Source organism: Alexandromys fortis, unplaced genomic scaffold (assembly GCF_014885135.2).
Source record: "Alexandromys fortis isolate MF-2015 unplaced genomic scaffold, M_Fortis_MF-2015_v1.1 scaffold_232, whole genome shotgun sequence".
Classification (NCBI taxonomy): Eukaryota; Metazoa; Chordata; class Mammalia; order Rodentia; family Cricetidae; genus Alexandromys; species Alexandromys fortis.
In genome coordinates this window covers 1,139,905-1,160,535 of record NW_026068110.1, presented here as the reverse complement: position 1 = coordinate 1,160,535, position 20,631 = coordinate 1,139,905, and the positions used below count along the sequence as shown (strand labels likewise).

Genomic DNA, 20,631 nt, shown 5'->3' with positions numbered 1-20,631 from the left:
TATGGTCAAAATCTAACAAATAGAAATATTAACATCAAGAAATACAACATTAAAATGGAGTGCCATCTATATAGGACATAAATGTAATGTAATCAAATGTTTAATTTTAATACACTAATTTTAGGTAATAAATGAACATTCACAATGTACTGATACCCCATATTTATAGACAGAAAATGTTTACAAATCATCTGTTTTACTTGCAGTATCTTAGTAAAACAAGGACAAGTGTTGGAGGTGAGAAACGCATAAACGTTGTAAAATATCACACACTACAAATATTCAGTTAATATGTGCTCTGGTGTTTTAGAAACTTACTACTGTCTTACCTGTTGGGAGTCATTATTCTGGGTTGAAGTATCATGAACACTATAATGAAAGAAAAAACCTATTAAAAACCCTGTATAAAAGGACTGAGGGAAGAAAGGGAGAGAGCAATGTAATTAAAATTAAAGCAATATAATTAAAAAACCTAACCAAACAAACAAACATAAAGACCCAAATAGAACAGAACTGATAAAACTGTTTCCTTAAAATGTATGTCAAGGGGCTGGAGAGATGGCTCAGTGGTTGGGAACACTGGTTGTTCTTCCGGAGGACATGGGCTCAATTCCCAGTACCCACATGACAGCTGCCTGTAACTCCAGTACCAGTGGATCTAACACAACCACACCAATGCACATAAAATAAAAATTTAAAAAGTATGTAAAATAAGTTCAACAAAGTCATACATATCTAACTTGTATGTTAAAGCTTGAAATAGTTTGCATAGTTTGAAATCTTTCCATGGAACCTACATCAGTGACATCTTGTGTTTATAAATCCACCCATGTAAATACATATCTTAGATGTCTTCAAGGTATTAATCCATGCTTTGATTGAGACAATGAAATCCAAGAGCAGAATTGTGGAGTCATTTGGTAAGTCTGACATAGGTATACACACATACATAAAGTTTACCTGTAATTTTACATTCTTTTATTTTTTAATGTTATATATGTATAACTATAATTTTTTCTTTTATCACTAATAAAGCATTATAGGGTTAAAATACTCTACATACAAAATTCTAGGTTATTATTTCTTTCCAATTTTCTTTTCTTTTTTTTTTTTGGGACAAGGTCTCATTACATAGTCCTGGCTGATCTGAAACTTGGTCTGTAGACCAGGCTGGCCTAGAACTCACAGAGATCTGCCTACTTCTGCTTCCCAAGTATTGGGATTAAAGGCATGTGCTTTCTTAATTTTTCAAATTAATAATTCTATATTCTCCTTTCACTTACAACCTATATTCAAAGTATTCAGTTTTATATAATTTACACAGAATTGTTCTAGTTAGTATGGATAATATGGTAATGGGATTTAAGCTTCATCAGAAACATTACACATTTGCAAAACACCCTTTATTTAAAATAACAAGAATTTTTAAAGTTTTTTCTTTTTTTAAACCTTTACTTTCTACATGTTTGGAGGTCAGGAAAACCGGCCAGGGGTTATCTCCTTCCACATACGGGTCCTGAGAACTGTACCCAGGACATCAGGCTTTGGGGCAGATGCCTTTATCTCACCCTCCCCCATTTAAAAACAAAGAAAACAATTCATTCTATTTTTATTTATGTATGTGTATCCATGTGTACACCTGGATAGGGTACCCGAAGACCCAAAAGAAGGCTTGGATCCCATGGGGCTGAGGTTATAGGCAGTTGTGGGCTGCCCAATGTGGGAACTGAGAATCAAAATTGGGTCCTCTGAAAAACAGCCAAGCAGTCTTAACCACTGAATCTCAATTATTACTTTACTTTATTATTGACTATTAAGGGTCCTGGATTTCCAAGAGACCCAAATTTGATTCCCAGCTCCCTCTTCCCTTTTTTCTAAGGAGTCATGTTTGCTCTTCCCAGACTGTAAGATCCTGGTGAAAGTGACTTCCTGGTCTACACATTAAATCCCTTCAAGCCTACCTGGAGCATAAGTTAGCCTCAATGAGTCTATGATTCTTTTGTCACTTTCAAACATTTCTTTCAGCTAGGAATAACTTCAGTAACAACAAAAACAATTTAAACTTGAGAAAAGCATCTCTCATAACTAGCCATATTAAGTCAATCAAAACTTCCTATTTAGATCATATGAAATGTAAAAACCATTATTTTTCTTATAATTTCTTAATAATTAAAAAGTAGGGATTGGGATGTAGTTCACTGGTAGAAGGCTTATCTAGCACCCAGGAGGTCCTGAGTTTGATGTTTAGTACCAAAAACAGAAACAAAGCATCATCAATGAAGAGACAACCGAAGTTAATTCAAAACCCTGATGAAGGGAACTGTGTCAGCACAAGATATCCCAAGACCAAGTTCTCAGCACTAAAGAGACCTATTTGCCCCACCCCCCCCACCCCCAGAGGGACAAAGGACAGGGAATAAGAGACAAAGACAGGAGACAGAGAGGGGAAAAGGAACAAGGGAGAGGAGGAAGGGATATCTGTCCCAGGTGGGGGAGACATGACAAGGACAACGACAATGACATAGGACTGCCTCTAGATATGGGGAGACAGACGTGGCACATAGGAAAATGGTGGTTTATAAAGCAGAAGGGGAACCCTGTGATAGAATGATGTGTTTAGTTTTAATTGGGCATGTTAATTAGTTTAGCCAAAGAGGGCATCTGATTGCTGGATTTTAATACTTTGATAGCTGGACCTTGGTAGTCAGTCTAAGAAAGAGAAAGGCACCAAATAGGGGACAGACCTTATGGCTAGCTTCAAGAATGTGATCTAGAAGTTTTTAGCAAGGCAGAGGGAATTGGGGAGAAGGGCAAGGCCATGTTTGCCATGTTCTGGCTGGCTAGACTTCATTTCACCTGGTTTGTGAATTTGATCAGAAATATATATTCAGAGCATCTTAGAGAAGGGCTTTGTAAAGGACCACAAGCAGTAACTGCCCCCTTTGCTCACATATAGCTCGCTTTCGCCCTTCATCCAGGTACAACAGCACCTGCCCACAGTGCTCAGTGAGAAGGAAGCTCAAGGAGAGTCTCTTGAGTTCAGATCATGGGGCTAGCTTATGCAGCACACCAAGGCCTCGTCATTTAGAAAAAGAACACAGTATTAGTAACCATGAACATCAACTATCCTTGAAAACACTACCCTTTCTTAAAGGTACTAAGTTTGTACTTTTAATTCAAACTCACCAGGAGAGACCGACACGAGCAATTTACAAACATGCTATTCAAACTGGTACATTTTATGAAGCAGCAAAGTAAAAGGTCGAGAAATGTTTCAGGTCAAATAGTTAGACTATAAAAGGCACTGTTCTCCATGGCTCACTGGAGCAAAACCATTCATGAAACAGAACGGCAAGGTCAAGAGTGAAGGGCATGCATGCCAGTCCAAAGTCAGGTGTCCTGAGACTGTATGAAAGAGAGGTGCCTAGTAACCTTCAGGGGGAACAAGCTGTCTCTTCATTTAACTTCTGAAAGACTACTATATATGTATACATACACACACTTTAAGATTAAGATTTATTTATGTGTAGGTGTCTGTGTGTAAGTAATACATGTAAGTGTATATATCCTTGCAGGCTAACTCAGATTATTTGGAGCTGTGAGCCTTTTTTAACTTTTGGGATTATAATTATAATCACTTCTCCCTTCTCTTTCCTCCCTCCAAAGGGTCATCATTTCTTTCTTTTCTTTTAATAATTTTTTTTATTCATTTTATATAACAACCACAGTTCCCCCTCCCTCTCCTCCTCCTTGTTCCCCTATCTCCCCCAACCCACCCCCCAACCACTCCTCTGAAAAGGTAAGGCCTCCCATGGGGAGTCAACAGAGTCTAGCACATTAAGTTGAGGCAGGACCAAGTCCCTCCCTCTGCATCAAGGCTGAGCAAAGCATCCCACAACAGCTCATGCATCAGCGATGGATCCTGAAGGGGCCATCATTTCTTAAGTAGCCTATTTCTGTGGTCTTCTAAAGTCAAAAGCATCACTAATGAAGAGACAGTGACATATACCCATTAAAGTGAAATTAACTCCAATTCTAGAAAAGAGATCATGTTTATTATACTCACTATGTTTTGATTAAAAATCTGAATTTCAAAACACCTTAGAGAAGGGACTTTAACTTTACAAATAAAAACTTAATTGTTTCCCATCATGTCTCTGCTTAAATATTTTCTTTCTGTTTCTACTACTTTCATGATATACCTTTAGGGTGAAATGTCATGTCCTAGTCTGTTTCAAGAAAGCAAGATATGATCAATGAACAACACTATTAAAAAACACGAAGAGCTAATATTCCTTCCCAATTTCTTTGCAAGTACAGCTTCTAAACAATTCAAAAGAAAAACAAACAACCCAAAGCAGATAGTCCAGAGAGGCATAAAACTTTCTTTTTAATCTGAAGCTTTACAAGAGAAACCCCTGGCTCCCCATAACTCCATATTCATTTTAGTCTTAACAGCATCACGAGTCCCTGTTCACAACAGCAAAGCGTTTCTGTAATGGATCACTAATCACAACCTGGCTCCAACAGTTCTAAGTGAAGAAAACTGTACAGGAAAACTCAGGTCTGCAGGAGTGCCATCCCTAGAGCCCGCACGGTGCAGCTCTGACCTCCACATGGGTACTGTGGTAACGCACAACTACACCCTAAACATGCATTGCTACAAACTTAAACACACTAAATAAACAGATAAATAAATGTAATAGAAATTTCTTTTAAGGTATGGTTGACTACTCAGTCTGAAAATAACAAGCCTCTTTGAAGAATTTCAAATTCAGACAGATTTGACACCTACCCACAACCCACACAAAGGTTGTTTGCTGGTTTTATTAAAATAATTATTATATTTGTATAACATGTAAATTTATAGCACATAGAATTACAATATAATTTATAAATTATAAAGTAAAAATAAGTTATTATAATTATTATTTTGTGTCTTTTTTGAGACAAGGTCTTGCAAGAGTAGACCAGGCTAGCCTCAGACTCATCCAGATCCAGGACTCTGCCTCCCAAGTGCTGGGATTGATTGCTTAATAAGCATTCTGGAAGACATCAATATACAGTCGCCTTATTTATTTATTTATTTATTTATTTATTTATTTGAGGCAGGGTTTCTCTGTAGCTTTGGTTCCTGTCCTGGAACCAGCTCTTGTAGACCAGGCTGGACTCGAACTCACAGAGATCCACCTGCCTCTGCCACCCGAATGCTGAGATTAAAGGCGTGTGCCACCACCGCCCGAAGTTGTTTTTGAAAAACATTTTAACACATACTGCTGAAATTAATGGAGCCATTATAATTATCTTTTAAAGGGACACTTAAAGTGACTGAAATAATAATCAATACACTTTCTAACAAAAAATAGATTTACAATATTCACACATATGGGGAAATTAAACAATATATTCCTAAATAACTAATAGTTCTAAGGAGAAATCATGGGTTAGAAAACAATGTGGGGTGTCGGGAGGGCGGTGGTGGCGCACGCCTTTAATCCCAGCACTCGGGAGGCAGAGGCAGGTGGATCTCTGTGAGTTCGAGACCAGCCTGGTCTACAGAGCTAGCTCCAGGACAGGAACCAAAGCCACAGAGAAACCCTGTCTCAAAAAAGCAAAAACAAAAACAACAACAAAAAGAACACAATGTGGGATGAAGCAAAACAGTGCAAATGAAACATACCAAGAGATACAGAATGCAATTAAATAGTGCTCAAGGGGAAGTTGACGGACGCTTCCGCCAGCCGAGGTTAGTTCAAGCCAATCCGGCAGTATAGAAAGGCTGAAGCCCCGGGATCAGAGGTTCACATTTAGTCAGGGTACACAGCAAGCTTGGCGTCTAATGAGACCCAGTCTCAAAAACTTGAAAAATAAACAAAGGTCTCAAATGACCAAGCCACACCTTCAGATAATACAGAGAGAACAAGAAGTTGGGTGTGGTGGTACAGCCTTCTAAAGGCTTAGAAGGTCAGGCAGAAAGACCACAAGTTTAAGGCTAGTGTGGGGCGTCTAAAGAGCTTGTTTCAAACAACTAAGAAACAGCCTGGTAGGCAAACAGTGAGTTCCAGGTCAGCCAGGGCTGCAAAATGAGACTCTGTCTCAAAAACAAACAGAAAACAAGAAAACCAAGAAGCATTTGGGGATGTAGCTCTGTCGTAGAGCACTTGTGCAGCTAGCACCCACGAGGTTCTGGGTAACAAAAAAACAAGAAGGAAAGCAAGAAGAAGAGGAAGAAGTAGCCAGAGCAAGCTAAATCTTAAGTAAGAAGGAACAAATAATAGAGCAAGAAATAACGAAAGGCTAACAAACTAACAAATACTCAGCTGGACTGACCAAGAAAAAAGCGAGAAATCAGTTAGAAAGAATCAGGTAGAGCATAATTGTCTTACAGAAACAAGACTGGAAAACTACAAACTACATTCCTAGGAATTAAGATAGGTTAAAAAATATGTCTACAAAAGGTGATTGAATTAAGAATTTAAAAAGTGGCCTAGAGAAAATCCAAGTTAGATAGTTTTAAGTAGGATGAGGGGAGTGGGAAGAGAGTAAGTGCGCTCTCTCTCTCTCTCTCTCTCTCTCTCTTTTTAAGGGACTGTTTTTTATTATGTATACAACATTCCTTCCATGTATGCTTGCATGCCAGAAGAGGCACCAGATCTCGTTACAGATGGCTGTGAGCCACCATGTGGTTGCTGGGAATTGAACTCAGAACCTCTGGAAGAACAGTCAGTGCTCTTAACCTCCAAGCCATCTCTCCAGCCCTAGATGGTTTTAATAAATACTATCAGTGTTAAGGAAATTCATATCAATTCCTTACAAAAATCTCAAAAAATAGGAGAGGAAGGATTATTTACCAACTTATTCTGTGAGGTCATGAATTGCTCTCATACTAAAACTGGATAAAGAGTCTAAGTAAAGCACAGACCAATACCTATGATGAATACAGACACAGAAATCAACAAATACTAGGAAACCAGATCCAGTAACACGGTAGCATGAACTGTATACCATGATCAAGTGCAATCCCATCTAGAATAAAATTGCTTCCCTGCAAACCCACCTTTCTTCTTTGATGTTATCAATATGAACAACATTCTACTTCTGTAAGCAGCTAAATTTTTCTGAATGTCAATTTTATCTGATGTTTCTTTGTTCCCTATTATCCTCCCGATACCTATGAAACTGACATTCGGCAATGTCTCCAACAAATATGTTTAATTAATGATAGCAACTATATAAATTATCTAAATATGTAAATTGTCTCAGTTCCTACATTGCAAGGCATTACTCACCCAAGATCTTCAGGTTTTGTTGTGCTTGCTGACAAGAGAAAAGATAACATCTTATTAGTCCACCCTGCGTGACAAATTGCTGTACTATTCACAGTAAAACCATGACTAACTGTGAAAACACAGAGGCCATGCTGCAGGGCAGACCAGCATCGCCAGCAGCAGCCTCTTGTATTTTTCAATAAAACACTGCACATGTTTTCTTCTCCAGGATTTCACTTTTGTCATGTGGACCAGAGTGTGGCTATGCTGGCTATGCGCACAAGAGCACAGGTCCCCTGTCCTCAGAAGACAGCATCAGAACCCTTTGCGTTGAAGTTACGGGTACATTTGAGCCACTTGATGTGGGTGCTGGAGCCAAATTTGGGTCCTTTGCAAGAGAGGCACACTCTCTTAACTGTTGAGTCACCTCTCTAGGATGCAGTCTGAGGACAGGATCGCCCTTTGGGTCTGAGGAGTCCGTAGAGGTAAAAGGTCTCTCTATTGGCTGGCTGCACTGCTTCTCTGATCTCTTAGCTTTCACCCCCTAATATCTGACCCTGGGTCTTATTTATTAAGACCAATTAGAATTCACGCTACATTACAGAGTTGAAGTATCTTAAGTGGCAAATGATTTTATGAATTTGTAAATGTCTATGTATGATAGACATTGATAATTTAACAGTAATTACAGTATCATCTACTCATTTTTATATTGTTTTACTGTGTCTCTGTGCGTGATGTGTGTATGTGTGTGTGTGTAGGTCAGTGGATAACTTTGTGGAGTCTGTTTTTTTTTTCCCATTATATAGGTCTTGGGGACTAAACAGGTTAATCAGATTTGACAGCAAGCTCCTTTATCCACTAAACCATTTATAAAGTACCTTTATCTCACCAGTCTAGAGAGAAGACTCAGAAGTTAAGAGTACTTGCTGCTCTGCCAAAGGACCTGGTTCAAGTCTCAGCATTTACATGGCAGCTCACAACTGCCTGCAACTCCAGTTCCAGGGCACTGACATGGTTCATAAAACATGTGTGCATGCATGGAAACCCCCCCAAATAAAAAATTTAATGTATTTTTTACATGCTAAAATTAAAAAAAAAAGAATCAAGGGGTTGGAGTGGCATTTCATCATGAGATTTGAAAGACAAGAGAGAAAATACTGCTCTAAAGCAAACAAAAATACCACTGGGAACATCTACTGAACTGTGCTTACTATTAAAATTAATCTCAGTTAATTACAGAAGTCATTATAATGTAGCGTATGAAGCTCATACAGGAACAGTTTTAATAATTAAAAAGACTTAAAGACTCAAGCAGCGTCCTCTCCAGCACACAAGGAGTGCTAGAACATGAAGACTGGAAAAGAAGGACAAGCCTTTGAACAGGACTGGATTTACCTTTCATCTGTAGGGTCCGCCGGGAGTATCGCTTGCTGGGCCTTCTTTCAAAGGAGGTCGATCTTCTTGCTTTGTTAGTTTTTGTGGTCTGATATTCAGTTTTTCCACTAAAATAAATGAGGCAAGTCAATAGTAAGACAATCTAAGGCAATCAGGCAGAGGAGTAAGATGTTTGCACTTAGATAATCCTGCAAAGCATCCAAAAGGGAACCACTACCAATAGTTGTGACTTTTCCTCTTTTGCAATTTTTTTTTAATCATCCAGGTTTTGGTAAATTATGTAACAGTAGTAATACAGGATTTCTCCCTAAGCATGTATATCACCTACAAACATATTAAATCAGGAGAGAATGTCCATGCATTCTCTAATTTCCTATCCACATGTATCAATGTAAATGTGTAATCCAGAACAAGATTTCCAGTTAATTCTCCTTCTGTGGTCCTACGGAATGAACTACAGGTCTTATACATGCTTTCAAGCACTCTACCAATGGGCTATGTACTCAGCCCTAGCTCCAGTTACTTTTTCTATTATTTTCACAAAAAAAAATTTTCTAGAAATGCTTTTAAAAACTACTCTTGTACTTCTTTGGTTTCCAGCTAAGAAGAAAAGGCTTAAGCATTTCCGACATGGGTAGAACAGAAATTATATTAAGAATCTGTGCATGACTTGCTACCTTACTGGCATGGCCATCCCTTCTTTAGTTGATTCCAATGGCACACTCAAGACTCAACCTGAGCAGCTACTTGAATGTAACAAGAACTGAAGCGTTTCAAATTCATGGCAAAGGAGTCAGTGAAAGCAATTGATTTTGGGGTTTCTAGAGACCTACAGTTGATGTAGGTGGGCCTTCTTTTTTTTTTTTTTGTTTTATTTTTTGTTTTGTAAATATTTATTTATTATGTATACAATATTCTGTTTGTCTGTATGCCTGCAGGCCAGAAGAGGGCACCAGACCCCATTACAGATGGTTGTGAGCCACCATGTGGTTGGTGGGCCTTCTTTCTATATGTTGCTTTCATTGGTTAATTAATAAAGAAACTGCTTGGCCTGATAGGTCAGAATATAGGTGGGTGGAGTAGACAGAACAGAATGCTGGGAAGAAGGGAAGTGAGGCAGAGGCCATGATTCTCTGACCCGAGATGGACGCAGATTAGGATCTTTCCTGGTAAACCACCACCTTGTGGTGCTACACAGATTACTAAATATGGGTTAAAGCAAGATGTGAGAATTAGCCGATAAGAGGCTGGAACTAATGGACCAAGCAGTGTTTAAAATAATATAGTTTGTGTGTTGTTATTTCGGGTGGAAAGCTAGCTGTGCAGAAGCAGGGTGGGACGAAAAGCAGGCCTGTTTGCCTCATCACTACATACAGTATTATTCATATTAATTCCCCATACAATTTTCTGTATGAACACAACCTGTCAGATGGAGAATCCACCTTGTTAAATAAATGTAAATTGTGGCCTGAATAGTATATACAAAATGTGTCAATATATAAATCAATAATTGATTTCTTGTCTAGTCAAAAAATTATTAACAGTAACATTACTTCTTTAAAAATTTTAGCCAATAAGTATCTTTGGCTACATACTTTATTTCTCTGTCTTTGTTTCTGTCTCAGTAAAATCAGTGTAGTTTTAACTTTTCTGGTCTGTATGCAAGAGAGGGTAATGTCAAAACTTAGGGGAATTAACCTATATCTAAATCGTGATCCTAGTCGAATGAATCCCGATCGATGAGAACTCTTTTGGACAGGTCCTCGGAGACGGAAGAAGGCGTGGTGCTCCACTGCACATTTCCATAAGTGTTTGCAGGCCTTTGGATGATCCAGTCTAAAGACAAAGGTGTGCTCTTGTTCTTTACCCTAAAAAAGACAAAGCGGTGTTTATTAAGTCACATCTCCTATTTCTGCAATACAAATACAACTATACCAATACCAAAAGGCAGCCAAGCATGTGGCAAATGCCCGTAATCCTAGTAACCAGGTAAAATGCCACTAGGTCAGGGCCAGCATTACATACACAGTAAGCGCCAGGCCAGCTAGACAACAGAGACCTTGTGTCAAAATAAATCAATGCAGAAAAGTAAATAGTAAAGTTTCAGGAGACATGGCTCAGTGGTTAAGAGCACTGCTTTTTCAGGACATCTGTTTGGTTCCCAGCACCTGCATCAGGCAGCTCACAGCAGTCTCTAAATCCAGCTCAAGTAGAGCTCACATCTCCAAGTTCATCTGCCTAACCACCTACCCACCCACTACATATAATTAAAAATAAAATAAACCTTAAAAAAATAAAAAAGCATCTAGTTTGTTCTCGGAAATTTTGGGGGGTGGGCGACTATGGTGCTGGCCAACCAGTCTTGTCAAATAGGTGAGCTTCAGGCTTAGTAGAGACCCTGTTGCAAAACAGGGTGGAAAGGAATCAACACCTAATATCTGGTCCCATAAACATGCACACACATGTGCACCTCCATGTATACTTCCATATAGACAGTCACATACAACACTCATGAAAAGTCCAGAGGCCATTAAAAAAAAGTGCTACGATGGGTATGGTAGTGCACACCTTTAGTTCCAGCACTTAGGAGGCAGACAAATCTCTCAGTTTGAGGCCAGCCTGGTCTACACAGCAAGTTCCAGGATTAGCCAGAGCTGCACAAAGGAACCCTGTCTCGAAAATTAAAAGTAAAAACAAACCCCCCCCCCCAAAAAAAAAAACCAACTAAACTACTCTCATAGTGTTGAAAGGAGCCATAAAAGCTTGCTAAGGAAGAAAAGCAGTGAGAGCAGTCCTGACTAATGCCTACAGGTCACAGCAAGACGTTCAGTCCCAAAGGGGCAATGATGAGTGGCACTCAGATCTGGGCAGCAGCCAACAGTCACTTAACTGATGAACTTGAGGTCTGCTTACTAAAAGGAATCTGGCATTGTAAACTCGGTCAACTACCTGTGGCTGGTGAGGCCATGGAATCTAGAGAACCTACTATAGCCACACTCCTAAACCGGTGTACTTTCAAACTGTATCCCAAATACATTTCTTTAGATCCACAATTAAATGTGATGCTCACCCCTCATCAAAGAAGCTGCTTTTGGAGGCAGACAGATACCATTACAGAAAAACACATCTGGTCAAAAGGCAGAGAGAGACCAAATTGGCCATGGGCTGTTAGTCCCCAATTAAAATATTTACACTATAACCCCTACAGTTTAGAGCTTAGGGAACATTGCAGGAGGGGGAGGTACTGTAAGAGCCAGAGGATCAGAACATTTGAACAGAGAGATAGTTTCTTATGAAAAAAGGGAGGGAGTCAACCTGGGAGGAAATGAGGAATGGGGGATGAATGTGATCACAAAAGCCTGGGCAACAAACTGACACATGGCCTCAAAACCAAGTAACTACCACCAACTTGTTGCTTTCCACCTCCAGTTTAGAGAGTAGAGAACTTGTTTTCTTGTTTGCATTTGTTTTCTGAAACAGAGTCTCATTGTAGTTGAAGCAGTCATTGAACTCCTGTTCCTTTTACCTCTACTTCTAAAGGTCTGACATTAGAGGTATAAACTCCATGTGATGTAAAAGGGGGGGAAAAGCTTAGCAAGGGCGATGGAGGTGAACGTCTTTAAACCTGCACTTGGGAGGCAGAGGCAGGAGGATCTCTGAGTTTGAGGCCAGCCTGGTTTCTGAATGAGCTCCAGGGCAAAAAACAAACAACCAAACAAAAAACAAAACCAACCAACCAACCAACCAAACAAACAAAAACCCGACAAACAAACTTGTGTGTGTACCAGCCTATGTGCCATGGCACGCACACAGAGGTCAGAGGATAACGTGTGTGTGTGTGTGTGTGTATTAGCCTGTGTGCCATGGCATGCACACAGAGGTCAGAGGATAACATGTGTGTGTGTGTATTAGCCTGTGTGCCACGGCACACACACAGAGGCCAGAGGATAACTTGAATTTGTGTGTGTGTGTGTGTGTATACTAGCCTGTGTGCCATGGCACACACACACGGAGGTCAGAGGATAACTTGAGTTAGTTTTGCCTTCCATCACAAGGGTCCCAAAGATCAAACTCAGGTCATTAGGTCTGCAAACAAGGCCTTTAACCACTGAGCCATCTGACTGGCCCAAAATGTAGGATTTTTGGTCAGAAAGTTTTTTTATTATTATTATTTTTTTAAGATACATTTTTAAAAATATTTATTTATTTATTTATTTATTTATTTATTATACAATATTCTGTCTGTATGTCTGAAGGCCAGAAGAGGGCGCCAGACCTCTTTACAGATGGTTGTGAGCCACCATGTGGTTGCTGGGAATTGAACTCAGGACCTTTGGAGAGCAGGCAATGCTCTTAACCACTGAGCCATCTCTCCAGCCCCTGGTCAGAAAGTTTGAAAATCATCAAACTTCAGCAAGATACAAAGGTAGGTAAATTCCTAGGAACTAAGTAAAATAGAAATCTAAAATATCATTGAAAACAAAACAAACTAGAACTCGGAACCTTTGTATCTTTTGGACTTTTGTTTTATAAAATACATCTCAGGAAACATAAACAAGGGAGAAAAAATCAAAATCTTCCAAAATTAAAGCCACCACACACAACAGACACAGTAGTTTGAAATACTGTCAAAACAAATGAAAAAGGGGGGGGGAACTACTGAGGAGGCAATGAGGGTAAAGCTGTTGAAAGCACATCATATGCAGATAAGAAATTCTCAAATACAAATTTCTTTTTGAAAATTCAAAACTAGTACCATAACACCCACTTACTGTATTATTAAGTTCTTTCACATCAATTCCATTTTTCTTGGTTATGCATCATTTTAATTATGAAAACGATGTCATGAGCATAACTGTCTATCTGTTTGCAGACTGGCCAAGATCATATATTCCCACATTCCCACTAATCACTACACTATTAAAATAACTTCTCCATGGGACAATCAACTGCACGTGAATTCCCCTGAGAATATGTTTCTTATTCATTCTGGGAAGTAAAAAGCAACATACTATATCAGCAACAAAAATTCCTTTTCTGTTTAATAAGTGTACAGGTTTACTTGTAACAAGAAAAGAATATCAAAGTGTACTGGCTGAATAGCAGTGCTTCCCATAAACCCATTTTCTGGTAACGTATCATTTCATTTATCTTTTTTTTTTTTTTTTTTTTGGTTTTTCGAGACAGGGTTTTTCTGTGGTTTTGGAGCCTGTATTGGAACTAGCTCTCACAGAGATCCGCCTGCCTCTGCCTCCCAGGTGCTGGGATTAAAGGCATGCGCCACCACCGCCCAGCTCATTTCATTTATCTAACACCACAAAACTCAGAGATGGTTTTATAAAAGTGACCTATCTAATGCTCATATTAAAAAACTGAAGAGAAAACAGTGCAGCCACCTAAGGGCCTCGCCTTAAGCTACAATCCACTCTTCTGGCTAGCCACTATATTCAATCAGGTCTCCATATCCTCAAGAACTACAGGGGAGTGGAAGGATGTTACTATCACAATGCAGCACACTACTTACCTGTCCTCCAACAACTAAAAGAAGTCAAACTTAAAACAGAAAGAGCTTATAAAATACCTGCAAAACTCCAGAAAAGATGATAGAACTTGACTGCTGCCTGCTGCTTATCACATTTTATATAAGGGGAATGGGAACATGAAAATATGCCCGAATATGATAAAAAAGCTAAGAGAAATACATAAAAATCATTTTAAAATGGGACATTGAAATTAAATAAAAAATAAAATTAACAAAAAATATCAAGTCACATTTTATTGTAAAAAATACTACCAGGTGGATTTTTTAATTTTATTTGTCTTTGAGACAAAGTCTCACTGCCAGCACTATATAGACCAGGGTGGTTTTGAACAAAAAATATCAAATCACATTTTATTGTAAAAAATACCACCAGGTGGATTTTTTATTTTATTTGTGTCTTTGAGACAAGGTCTCACTGCCAGCACTATATAGACCAGGGTGGTTTTGAACTTAGAGATCCACCTGTCCCTGACTCCAAAGTGTTCCAATAAAAGGCAGCTGGCTTGTTCTTTTAGCTCTTTTATTAGGAATTAAGGAAGAGAGTCACCTAATGTAACCTTTGCACACTTAGATACATTACCAACAAAGAAATAATAAATGATAAGCTTTTATATAATCTTTAAGAGTAATGGCACAAAGGTACATTTTAGGATGGTCTGACCTGAATAAGAAATTTACTTCAAAGTATAAGCAATGCTAAGTTACTGTTCTGAGGTCCATCCCCACTTGTTACCGTATAAATGCTGTTAAATAAGTAACACAGCACAGTTCCTACCTGATCGTCATCTTCCACAACCACCAGAGTTAATTTATTCTTCTTAAAATCCAATCTGGTTATCTTGGGCCTGTAATAATATAAGAGCAATAGCCAGATTAGGGGACAATCCTTTTCTATATCAGACATGTCTCCTTATGTCCGAACACTGATAAGAAGGTTAAGGCAGCCAGCACTGCCCATCAAAGTCTTTAAAGGGAGGCAAACACATACTTCAAAAGCAACCAACTAATAAACTGATGTTGCCCATATAACATTAAAAATATGAAGGAAATAAGAAACACATGTATTTTGTACACCCCTAATGTGACACAATGAATTCTGTAACCCTAAGTAAAAACTTAAGAAAATACATGATTAGGGTCTTCTACTGTATTTTACCAGTAACACCTGGGTTTGAATTTGATATGGGTAGAAAGGCTTCAAGCCAACAGCCTTGGCATGTTACAAAAGCAACAACATGGGCCACCTTTAGCTCGTGTCTGTATCACATGCCAAATGCTGCATTAGTTCTGACAAAAATGCAACAACGCAGACACTTTCCCAGTTCAGTGCTCTAGGGCTGTGAAATCTGCGCACCATCTCAGAGTACAGAAACAGGCCGGGAAGCAGGAGTCCAGCCTGACAGCAGGACCGTGGGAGACCATTTCATACGGACACACGCTGACCCCGAGACACTACTGGGCACAGAGCTGGGGGAGAACTGAGATCTGCTCTGGGGAGACTGCAGACGAGTAAGCAGAACAGCAAACACAACTTCACTGCAAACTGCTGAGGATTCCATTGCCAGTTTTTATTAATGATATAAGTGCTCTGACCCATTAAAAACAAGAGGACTTCTGATATCCACACTGCTTACCAGAAAAACAAGCCGATTTTGGTTTCTCCTTCAAACACAAGGACTCCTGTTGGAGTTAGTCCCAAGCTATAGTCATTCCCATCTCTAGCCTAATTTAAGGAGAGAATATAAAATGTATTCTGTTTGTACACAAGAAACAGGTTTCAAGTTTTCACACAACTGGTGATTTTTCTCATTAAAGATTATATACAGGCTAATATTTATATTCAAGATGTTTTCAGTAAATAATAAAATAATCCTCTTCAAGCTACAAAGTATCAACCTTGCTTACTGAACTATTTTAGCAAAGTCTACTCAATAGTGAGCTTCAGTGATATAAAACAGCATCAAATAATAATGATGACCTTAAAAGCTAGTAAAGTTTTTCTCAACTTAAAAATAAACATCTTACAAGCATCCATATACATTTCTAGAATTTTAGTTTTCTCTTCTTTTATAATGTATCTTTCTATAGATTTTAGTCTTTTGTTTTGGTTTTTGGAGACAGGGTCTCTCTACATATTCCTGGCTGTCCTGGAACTCACTCTGTAGACCAGGCTGGCCTCAGACTCACAGAGATCCACCTGCCTCTGCTTCCCAGTGCTGAGAGCAAAGTTGTGCACCACCGCTCTCAGTTGATTCTAGTCTTTTAATATCTAATTTCAGCCATATTTTCCCTATATACCACTTATCAAAAAATACTCAGAGGTGTTTTATACAAACTCATGCCTTCCCTCACACTACAAAATTCACAGTTATATTTAAAACTGCAAAGGAATTAATGTTTAAAAAAAGGATTTACTTTTATTATCTTAAAATCATGTATATGTACACACAGGGTCAAGCAGGGGGCATCAGATCCTGTGGAGCTGGAATCTCAGGTATTTGTGTGTTGCTCCACATGGTGCTGGGACCCAGAGCAGAACCTCTACAGGAACACCACACACTCTTAACTGGAGCGATCCCTCCAGCCCCAGGGAGAAAAAGAGTTTACCTTGACCACGTGCATATCAACTCCATACATTTCTAGCCATTTGGCTTTATTCAGATAATTGGTTTCAGCTTGTGCTGGTGTCTGACCTCTGAAATTTAAAATATAGTAATTATAACACAATAAGCATAAAGTGATTTTAGTGAAAAACAGAAACAAAAGAAAATAAATACAAAATAATGAGAGTGGTGATGTTTAAAAAGTATGATCAAATTATGAGTTACCTGTATTCCTTCCATTTCTCAAAAATAGCCAGCTCCATCTCTTCGGTCTGAATGGGCACAAATCTGAACTCGGAGACAAGTTCAGGACTATGTTCAGCAAGATCATAGTCGCCAAGCTCAGCTACAAATATAGTTAACAAAGTTATGCTGTGTTAATATTCTAAATACTTGGAAAATCCTAGTGGTGGAACATACCTTTAATCCCAGCACTGCATGATGGGGGTGCAGACCCATGGCCCCTTGAATTTCTTTGCCTGCCTCAGACCCTTTGCCTGCTGGAGTGAACTGAGCAAAACAACTTGTTTTCCTGTGTTTGCAGCTGCTCTAAGCCCGAGACCCTCATGAGTTCCTGATGGCAGGGGAGTGAATTCTGGTGGGTTTTACACTGGAAATCCCAAGAGCTGGGGTGTGGCTATCAGTTAAGGATCCCAATATAAACTTCCCTGGAGCACAATAAAGTTGGCATTCTTGTTTCAAGGATGACCCATGTCCCCGTGTCTCTGTGTGTGTTTGTGTTTTTAAATCTCCAGCATAGCTCCTGACTCATGTACGTCCCATCCCGTTAGTGCAGGCGCAACAACTGGAGACAGAGGCAGATGGATCTCTGAGTTCAAGGCTAGCCTGGTCTACACAGCAAGATCCAGGACAGCCAGAGCTACACAGAAAAAACCTGTACGAAAATCCTTTTTAAAAAACACATTTTGTAAACAAAGAATAAGAGGATTAGTAAAATTCTTTCTTAAGCTACCAGCCAGCCATTCATAAAGATTAGACCACTCCTTCCAAGAATCCAGTTTCCATCTAGGATTTGAGCTACACACAAATGTAGTGGTTTCACTGAGAATGGCTCCCATACACTTACAGCTAAATGCTTGGTCCAAAGTGAGTTGAAGTTTTGGGGAAGGATTAGGTGGTGGCCTTGTTGGAGGTGTGTTAGTGGGGTTGGGTTTTGAGGTCTAAAATTCCCATACCATTTCCAGTCATCCTCTCTGCATCATACTTGTGGATCAGATGCAGGCTCGCAGCTACTGCTCCAGCGCCATGTCTGCCTGCCTGTTCCCATGCTCCCTGCCATGACAGTCAAGGACTCTAACCTTCTGTAACTCTAAGTGCCAAATTAAATGCTTCCTTTATAAGTTGCCTTGGTAATGATATTCTGTCATGATAATAGAGAAGACAACATAAATCACAATTGTTGGTGGTGTATTTTTAGTTATACCTTTTTCCTAATTTATTCATATACCAATACTTAGCTTTTGGAAATATATTTCTGTATTTCCACAGAGTAAAAAAAACATCTTTGACCTTGTAATTCTTAAGACAGTTTAACTGTTATCTATTTAAAAAAAGAAAACTATTCAAGATGCACAGTATATAGCATTGTAGTGTATTACAGTATTTGTCTGGAATGTAAAAGTATTTTTTTTCTTTGAGACAGGGTTTCTCTGTGTAGATTTGGAGCCTGTCCTGGAACTAGCGCTTGTAGACTAGGCTGGCCTCGAACCCACAGAGATCCACCTGTCTCTGCCTCTCGAAAGCTGGGATTAAAGGTGTTTGCCACCATTACCTGGCTGCAAAAGTATTAATACTAAAAAAATTTTTAAAGATACATGAAGAAATTATTTTAGCATAATGTATAACAATGGTAACCACTCATTTGGAGTTTCTATGTCCTCTAGACCAATGCTTCGAGCACTAGTGAGCCAAATGTGCTAAATAAAAAAAAGTATAAATCCTATGTGTGTATGTATGTGTGGGGGGCGGGTATGTACTGGAGTGTTCGAGGACACACACCTAAGCCTGCGCATGTAGAGGTCAGAAGAGGATGGCAGGCGTCTCCCCTGATGGTTTTCTGACTTACTGTCTTAAGTCTAGGTGTCTCACCATTTTAGATGGCCATCAAGTTCTTGGATCTGCCTGTGTCAGCTACAAAATTCTAAGAGCCTTTGCCAGATCTCCATATGGGTACAAGGGATTAGTATCTCTCTATCTGCAGATCAGGAACTCTCACCTAGCAGGCGAAATCCCCAGCCCCATACATACCCCACTTTTAAGCACATTGGCTGTAACGAGGGACAAATAGAATACAGAGAGCATTTCCAAACTAAAGTCTCCCCTTCATTATGCAGATAGACAGAAAACAAGTTTTAATTCGGAGACAGATCACAACAGTGAAAAAAAAATCAAGCAGGTAAAAATTTCTGTCACCAGAAAAATATGCTTTTTTAATAATGAATATATAAAATAAGGAAAATTATTAGGTTTACTGCAAAACGTGCATATTGTTTTATTATCTACACAGTGACAAAGATGGCTGATCTTAGAATAAATGTACAACCACTAAGAGGGCAAAAATCTAAAGTCCTGAGCATCATTAAATATAACTCTAATTATAGTATACAGTGAGATATTCCAGAAAAACGTTTTCTTTTAATGGGTGAACAGGGAGACTCAAATTACAGATTTCCTTTAAAATGTTCACTTTTGGGGAAAATACTTATACAGAAGTATTTGGGTAAGTTTCCCACTAACCTCATTTATTAAAAAAATACTTCAACGTGACCAGCAGGCACTTTTCAATGTACACTGGACTGATCTTGTTTACGTATATTTGGGTTCCTCACGAAATCATTTTCAGGCATGAAGAAAGCCAGCTGTGAACAACCATGGTAATTTACTCTTGTGTCACCATGTTCTCTTTATGGAAAAGAATCAGCTTAGGGCCCAGTCTCAACATTTATTCAGTTAGCAGGTGGGCTGCAAACTGTCTCAAAGTTCTACAGATGGAAAGAGAGCAGGAGCTCATTAGTTGGGAGCACCAACTGCTCTCCCAGGGGGCCTGGGTTTGATTCCCAGCACCTACATGGCGGTTTAAAACTGTCTCTAACTCTAGTTTCAGGGAACCAATGTCTACTTTTGCCCTCATGGGCACCAGGCACACACACGGTGCACAGACATAACAACAGACAAAATACCTAGATACTTAAATTAAAAAAAAAAAAAAAAAGAATGGGCTGGGCCAGAGAGATGGCTCCGTGGTTAAGAGCACTGAGTGTTCTTGTGGGTTTGATTCCAGCACCCACAAGGCAACTGTGTGTGACTCTAGTTCCAGTGGATCTGATACTCCCACACAGACATGAATGCATATAAAATAAAATGCATATAAGATAAAAATAAAGTTTTAAACATTTAAAAAAAGAAAATTAAAAGAGCAAAGAATTGAGAGGAAAAGCCAATGAAAAATAATAATTATTTTTCCTTTGATTTTCTCTGTGTAACAGTCTTGGAAATCACTCTGTAGACCAAGTTGGCCTCAAACTCACTGAGATTCACCTGCCTCTGCCTCCCAAGTGCCGGGATTAAAGGCAGCGCCACCTCTGCCTGGCAGAAAACAAACTTTTTAAAAATGAAAAGTATTTTAGCAGAAGACCCAGTAAATTTGATGTACTGCTCCCCATGTGTTCTAGCCCCTTCTGTGGCTGTTCCCATGTCCTGGTGTCCTGAGACTGTTCCCCACGTCCTGGTGTCCTGTAGCTAACTCATATTACTTTTAAGCTTTTGAACAGCTTCCACAAGTGCCCTTGATTTTTTTTTT

General features: G+C 39.1%; 1 protein-coding gene across 8 annotated transcripts in view; it reads right to left on the bottom strand.

The window, feature by feature from the left end:
- Positions 1-20,631, bottom strand: part of Epb41l5 (erythrocyte membrane protein band 4.1 like 5) — a 110,869-nt gene that overhangs the window by 60,311 nt on the left and 29,927 nt on the right. For all 8 annotated transcript variants that reach the window (XM_050124454.1, XM_050124452.1, XM_050124450.1 and 5 more), the window contains 8 exons: positions 17,037-17,157; positions 16,816-16,903; positions 15,843-15,931; positions 14,984-15,053; positions 10,365-10,534; positions 8,667-8,773; positions 7,290-7,317; positions 330-369 (listed from right to left, as the gene is read on the bottom strand). In XM_050124454.1, coding sequence (XP_049980411.1) covers positions 330-369; positions 7,290-7,317; positions 8,667-8,773; positions 10,365-10,534; positions 14,984-15,053; positions 15,843-15,931; positions 16,816-16,903; positions 17,037-17,157 — 713 coding nt within the window. The remainder of the gene's footprint in view (positions 1-329; positions 370-7,289; positions 7,318-8,666; positions 8,774-10,364; positions 10,535-14,983; positions 15,054-15,842; positions 15,932-16,815; positions 16,904-17,036; positions 17,158-20,631) is intronic.